This window comes from Chlamydotis macqueenii, chromosome 20 (assembly GCF_036417535.1).
Source record: "Chlamydotis macqueenii isolate bChlMac1 chromosome 20, bChlMac1.mat, whole genome shotgun sequence".
Lineage (NCBI taxonomy): Eukaryota > Metazoa > Chordata > Aves > Otidiformes > Otididae > Chlamydotis > Chlamydotis macqueenii.
The window spans coordinates 12,121,378-12,128,153 of record NC_141575.1 but is presented as its reverse complement, the minus strand read 5'-3'; the positions used below and the strand labels follow the sequence as shown (position 1 = coordinate 12,128,153).

General features: G+C 61.0%; 1 protein-coding gene across 2 annotated transcripts in view; it reads right to left on the bottom strand.

Annotated features, from left to right (window-relative positions):
- Window positions 1–1,223: 1,223 nt before the first annotated feature.
- Window positions 1,224–6,776, bottom strand: part of EXD3 (exonuclease 3'-5' domain containing 3) — a 285,931-nt gene continuing 280,378 nt past the window's right edge. For both annotated transcript variants that reach the window (XM_086763462.1, XM_086763466.1), the window contains one exon: window positions 1,224–1,780. In XM_086763462.1, the coding sequence (XP_086619588.1) occupies window positions 1,446–1,780 (335 nt within the window). In that variant the 3' untranslated portion in view covers window positions 1,224–1,445. The remainder of the gene's footprint in view (window positions 1,781–6,776) is intronic.

The window sequence follows — 6,776 nt, the reverse complement described above, 5'->3', positions numbered from 1 at the left end:
CCCGGACCCAGGGTCCCCACGTAGCCAAAGCCTCGGCAGCAGGAGATGTGGTCCCCGAGTCCTTTGTGTGTAAAGGCTGCACCATGCTGGGCATCATCAGTGAGGCTTCACTTTGTGGCCCCCAAAACCAGACTGGGAGGAGAGGTGGGGATGGAGGGGTGGGCACAGGGGTCCTGCTCCCCTCTGCAATCTTCTGATGGAAACTGAGACAAAATGGCACACCGTGACCATGATGAGTGTCACCAGGGATGCTGTGCCGTGGTGCCAGGGGGTTGTGCCCATGGCCAGGACTCGGCAGGGACCACTGGGGTGAGAGGACGAGTGTAGTGGGGGAACAACCACCTTTCAGGGTCACTTGTACTGATGCCCAGGCAGGAGGTCATGGAAAGAGGGATGTTTAAAGTGGAAAAAGGGTTTTTTTTTTTTGCCAAGGGGCTGAGCCGGAGGGCAAGATGTCCCTGGAGGGGAAGGAGCCCCTGGCACCCCATGGCCAGGAGCACTCGGAGAGGGAAAGCAAATCTCACACTGCGGCGTAAGCTGCCTGGGCAGGCATTTCGCTGGCCTGTAAATGTCACCCTCCAGCCAGGAGCCCCTCGGCCCTCTCAGCACTAACATCAGGGCCTGGCAGTTAACTGGAATTAGAGGAGGAATACTGCAAATGCTCCTCCGTTGCAGGATGGAGCGGGTGAAGTCTGTCCCTGGGCCGCGAGGCATCGGGCAGCAATGCCCGGAGCTGTGGGACCAACCCAGCTGGGCTCCCTGCCTTGCCTGGCCCCTGGTTCCTGGTGATGGTGGAACCTCACGCTCTGCTGGCACTTGGCAGAGCCCCGGGCATGGGGGCAGCTTGACGGACCAGGGGGCGGCGAGCAGGCAGATGCTGCTCACTCCCCAGGCTGGCAGGCAGCTTTGGCACCAATGGGACCCCTCTTTGGACCAGTCTGACTCTGCTGGGGCATCTCCGGCTCCAGCGTGGGGTGACGCGGGTGCCAGTGGGCATCGTGGTGCACCCAGAGGTTCTCCTGTGGCTGCCCAGCAGCGCACAAGCCCCCTCTGACCCCCCACGCCTGTGCTCACCCATCACCTTGGAGGAATGCCAGGAGAGCTGCCCGAGAGCAGGACCTGATGGGTGCCACAGGGTCGGCACTGCCTGGGTGGCGTTTTGGAGAGCTCTGCCACCCTCTCGCTGTGCCCAGCCTGGAGGGAGGCAGAAACAAAGCCAAGGGTCCACTTCCCAGCCACTTCTGATTTAATGATCTCACGGAGGCCATGTATTTTCAGGCTGTCACAAACCATCAGAACAAACGTGACAGTCCCCTCCGCAGCGGACCCCGAAACAAGAGCCCCCTTCCAGCCTTGCACCACAAACCATGTCCTGAAACCTGCTGAGGTTCACCAAGGAGCATCCCCGTGGTCCTCGTCCTGCTGCGGACCCCCTGTGTCCCCCCTCAGTTCAGCTTATAGATGCTCTGCTCATCCTCAGCGGCGACAAGAACATCCTGAAACTGGGAGACAACACGTCCAAAATGGGACCCTTCCCAAAACACCTTCCCACAGCAGGTGCAGCAGTAGAAGTCGGTGAGCTCGGCTTTGTCCAGCACCCCAGGGGGGATGGCGGCGACCTGCAGGATCGTGCCTCCCACCAGCGCCGTGGACGCCCCACGCTGCTCCGGCTCCGCCAGCCACTCGCCGTGTGGGGTGTAACTGGGCTGGGCTGTGTCGCAGGCTGGCACAGCAGCATCGCAGCGCTGGCGGGGCTTCTCCTCCCTCCTCGCCAGGCAGCCTGCAGGGAGAGTGGCAGCAGATCAGGCACTGGTGTGACGCGCGGGGTCTGTGCTCAGCCCCGTGCATGACCCTTGTGAGGGGCCTGTCATTCCTGCAGGGAGTCCAGGCTCTGCCCGGCATCCTGGGAAGGAGCATCCCATGAATTTGGGAGAAGGTGGCCACCAGCATCCAACTGCCTTCCCTGACCACGGCCCCCGTGCAGTCTCCTGCTCCCCAGCAGCCGCCCCGCACCTCCCGCAGCTCCTGGGCCGTGTCCTGCTGCTGCCTGGACAGCAGCGGGGTCTGCCATGGTCTTGGAAGCTATTCCAGTCTGGGTAACTGCACCAGTGCCGCTGCTGTACTGGGTGCACTAGTTTTGTCTCCGTATCACAGGTTGGGCAAGGCTGCTCTCTGAGACGGGCTGTGCCCCTCTGGGCTGCGTTCTGGGGCAAGCAAATAGCAAGGGAGGCCTTTACTGCAGCTCTGACTGAAACCCATCATTAATAGCTGTCTACAGTGCTCACGACCCCCACAACTCTCCTGGCCTGCCCGGGGACGCACCGTCATCAAAGCAACACTGCCAGCAGCCAGCACCGATGGCCAACATCTTTCCCCACCATGGAGCCTAAAAAGTTCCCCAGCCCAGCCTCGCAGCCCCCCAGCCCTGCCAGCGCACAGCACAGACACTCGATGCTCCTGCAGAGATCCCAGGCAATTTGCTCTCCCTTCCGACATGCTCCATCAGCTGCTGGTGGGCAAAGCCAACCGCAGACCCCCTCCTTCTCTGCGTGACGTGCCCCAAATATCCCAATCCCATCCCTCTGGGCTCGTGAGAAAAAGGTAGGCAGGGAGGAAAAGTTCACCCCTTAAAAGACCAGAGAGAGAAAGGCTGTGATGGTCACTCAGCAGTTTTGCCTTTCGCTTGCACCAGCCCCCTCCTAACTGTGGCTCTTCAAAGGGTTGAAAATGCTACATCACTTCAAAGTGACCATTTCTGAATGGGAGCTTGTAAAACCCCTTCTCCCCCTCCCACCAAATTCTTTACAGGGCTTTTGAAGATGCCTGCGCGCCCCTCGCTGCTGCAGTGAAAGGGCCACTGGGCGCCAGGCGCAGAGTGCCAGCCGGGCACGCAGTGAGAACTGCTGGGAAAAGGTCAGATCCTCCCGATAAAAAAAAGGGTTTTCCTGGGGAAAAGGGGGGATTTTTTGAAGGAGGTTTTTTTTTGTTCCTCCCTTTATAGACAGGCAGATCCCTCCCCGGCGGAGCCCCGTCCCGCGTGGCTGCAGCCTGGCTCGCGCTGCAGTTATGCCAGAGATGGGGCAAGAGGAATATGTGGGGTGCATGGGGCTGAGGGGAGCCGAGTGCATCCTTCCAGCGCGCCGGGATTTTTTCAGATCTACGGCTTCCAGAGCTCTGCCATGGTTTGCACCAAAGGCTGGACTCCCACTGCATCTCTGCGGAGGAGAAATGAAAGCGTTTCCTTACCGAATCAATTCGAAACACCTCTTGGGAACTAATAATCCCATTATAAAACATCTTGAAAATAAAAAGCCCTCTCACTCACCTCTACCCGCCTTGCCTGAGTCACGCTGGGGATGACAGAGCCTGAGGGGGGCTGAGCCCCCCAGCACCCCGGGGCTGAGCACCCACACGTGTCAGTGCCGTCGAGCTCCACGGGCACCAAGGGTCGTCCCCGGCCCCGACCCGCAGCCCTGCTCAGCACACAGCCCTCCCCTCCTGCCCTCCCCACGAGCCATGAACTGACTCTGCCCTTGCACGTGCTGCCCACCACATCGCCAGCTCTGCCCGCCCATGGGAACAAACACCCCACGGAAACAGCACAAACCCGTGGACACGTCTCGGCTGGCACTGAGACCTGCCGTGCTCGGGGGAAGGGGATGCAGCAGGACCCCAGTTCTGCTTATTTCCACATCAGGTTCCTCCCCGGGCTGAGCAAGGCCACTCACAGCTGTGGGATCCCACTCTGCAGCCGAGGAGACGTCCTTGTCACCCCTGCAGCAGGCCCTCTTCGTGCCCAAGCTGCCGCCACGCACCCCAGAGCTCGGCTGACTCCGTGCTGGCCCGGGAGGGATCCCCTTCCCTCAAATGGTGGGAAGACCCACAGCAAAGCTACATCTCATGCCCTGGGTCGCTGCATGGCTCCCGGTGCTTGAAAACCAGCAGGCCCTTCAGCTCGGGGGGCACAGAGCCAGTGGGGTGTGCCCCACGGGCACGGCAGCCTCTGGGGACCCCACAGCTCAGCCCCACAGATGGGAACTATTGCACCGGGCGGGCTGTGGTGCGCAAACACTTTGGCCCGAAGAGCCCAGGGAAGGCAGAGACGGGCCAGGAGCCGCAGCACCGCGCACCCCGCTGCCAGGGGCTGCTGGTGGGTGGGGGGACGCGCCCCCTCCTCTGCCCATGGAGAGGCCCTTGGCAGCGCGGGGGTCACGCTGAAAGGCCGCCGTGGTGATGACACTGGTGACCAGTGGTCCCTACAGCCTATTCTGTCAGCTGCAATGCAGGACTGCTGCGTCGGTGTTACTGGGACCCCCCACTGTGGGATGGGGGCATGGGAGGGCCTGGGAAGCCGGGACAGCGCTGGATCAGGGCAATCCTCATTTGAACCCGTGCCCATTCCCCTTTCCCAGACCACACAGCCCTGATTTGGCTGGAAATGACCTGTCTCCACGTGTGAGCCCTGGGCACCCTCAGGGTTTCAGTGTCGGGGTGCTATCGGGTAACCCAAACTTTTGCACAAAATCCTGCCCCCCAGGCCCGGTTTCCAGCCTCGGTCCCTCTGCGTCACCCCAGCCAAGACCAAGGCCTTGGGGTGAGAAGCCAGGCGCCTGTCCCGGCTGGCGCAGGCTGGGACCTGGCGCTCACCCCGTGGCTCCACAGCTGGAACCGCAGCCTTTTCACCGCCTCCCGAGAGGCGTGCGGGGTCTGGCAGTGCTTGTGCAAGCTGAGAGCCCTTCTCCCAGCCCGGCAGCCGCACCCAGCTGTCATCGCAACCACACACACAGGAGACTCGTCCATAATTAGGCAATTAAGGCTGAGGTGTTTTGGAGAAAGCGTGCATCGGGAAGGCTTTTACACAAGGCTGCAAGCAGACCTGGGAGCATTCTTGGAGTACAAAGGTGCATGGGAAACCTTGCCGCAGTGAGAGATGGAACCCGATAAGAGGAGTTACGAGCCTGAGAAACACACTGAATTGCAGGGCCCTGAAGATGCCTGGTTATCTTTTCCTCTTCGATAAGGCAGATAAGCAAAGGACAAAGGACTTGGGATTGTGCAACCTACGCTGCAGCAGCCCGGCCACCATCTTAAGATGTTCCCAGGGTGGAGGAGGGAGGACGAGCTCAAGGCAAGAGGCACTTCCAGACGCTTCCCTGTGCCCCTGTGGGAGAAAACTGTGCCCGGCTCCGGGCAGGAGCACCAAACGGTCCCTAGCTCCTTGCTGGGGAGTGTTCGACACAACCCTGCTGTCAGCGGGTGGACGTCAGGCTCTGCAAAGCCACAGCCACGAAACCATCACCGGCTTCCCAGCCCGGCAGGGGTGTTTCAAACGAGCAAGTGAAATTCTGGAAAAGGGGGAGATGGCGAAGTGTGGCCCAGCTGAGCCCGGGGGTGTTTCTGGCCAGTCTCACCACCTCAGCCCCCAGTCCCAGCCCTGCGCTGCAGCTCCTTGGTCCCCATTCCTGCTCCGCTCAGGGACAGACGTCAGCATGCTCCTGTGACCCCGCTGCACCCTGGAGGGAAGAGAGCCTAAACGCATGGAATTGCCTGGTCTGGGAGTGAAGGCTGGGGGGGTCCGTGGGTGCAACCCCTGCAGAAAGGAGCAGAGCAGCCTGAGACATCCAGGGTGCCTCGGCCTCTCACGCACGCCGGGTCCTGTGCAGCAGCAGTGAAGAGGGACACAGCACAGGGATCGCCTGTGCTTCCCAGGCGGCAGTAGGATGGGTGCGATGCTCATGGCAAAGCCCAATGCCGCAGATCAGGGAAACATGGCAGGAAAAAAACTGCATCCAGCCTGAAGGCTTTGGACAGGCAGCAGCCTCTTCCCGCCATGCACGGGAGCCCCTGGCCGAGGGGAGGGGGTCCCACCAGCCCATGCCCTCAGCTCAGCGCGGTGGCTGTGCAGGAGGGACCAGCACTGCACTGGTGTCACCCCAGCTCAGAGCCACAGCAGAGCCTTGCCCACCACAGTCTCACAGCTTTTCCTCCTGCCTGCCTGCACACTGCCTCGGCTGGCTTTCCCCTGGGCTCTGCCGTGGAGCCAAGGGCCAGGAAGGGAAAGAAATCCAGAGCCACTGGTCTCCAGTACCAGCTTTGGGAGCTCAGGGAGGATGCTCACCCAGCCTGGGACTGCTCAGGGTGCTGTGTCAGGGTCCCTGAGTGCCCCTGGCCGCTGCCCCTGCTCTGCCTCTCTCCGGGGCAGCGCAGAGGTATGCCTGGTGATCAGCACTGCCCAAAGAAAAGCAAGACCACTTGTTTTCATGTTTTGCAAAATGTTTCAGATGGCAAGGGGTGATTTCATGATTAAAGCAGTCCTCTGTTTGGTGAATCGTAACTAGATCGAATGCGCTCCATCCTCACCTTTCCCAGGGACCGGATTTCATCTGGCAGAGCACCTGCTGAGCGCTGGGGCCCCGTGCCAGCTGGTTTTGCCACACCGAGGAAGCAAGAAGCTCCCTGCAGCCAGGTGAGAGCTCGTGACACATCCCTTCCCTCCGGGTCATTTGGGAGCCCAGGCGCTGTCAGCAGCCTCCAGCGAGGCCTTGCCTGCACCAGCCGGTGACCCACAGCGCTGCTCTCCCTGCCCCATCCCCTGCCAGCTCCAGGCACCCAAACTGCTCAGAGCATCCTACTGGGAAAAAGGCACCATGGGGCAAAGCTGTGCAGGCTTGAAATGATTTCCAGCCCTTCCATCAAAGCCCCCATGCAGGGCAAATGTCAGGGAAAATGTTCCCCAAAACCTGGGAAAGTCCTAGGTCCAAGTTGCAGTGACCTGC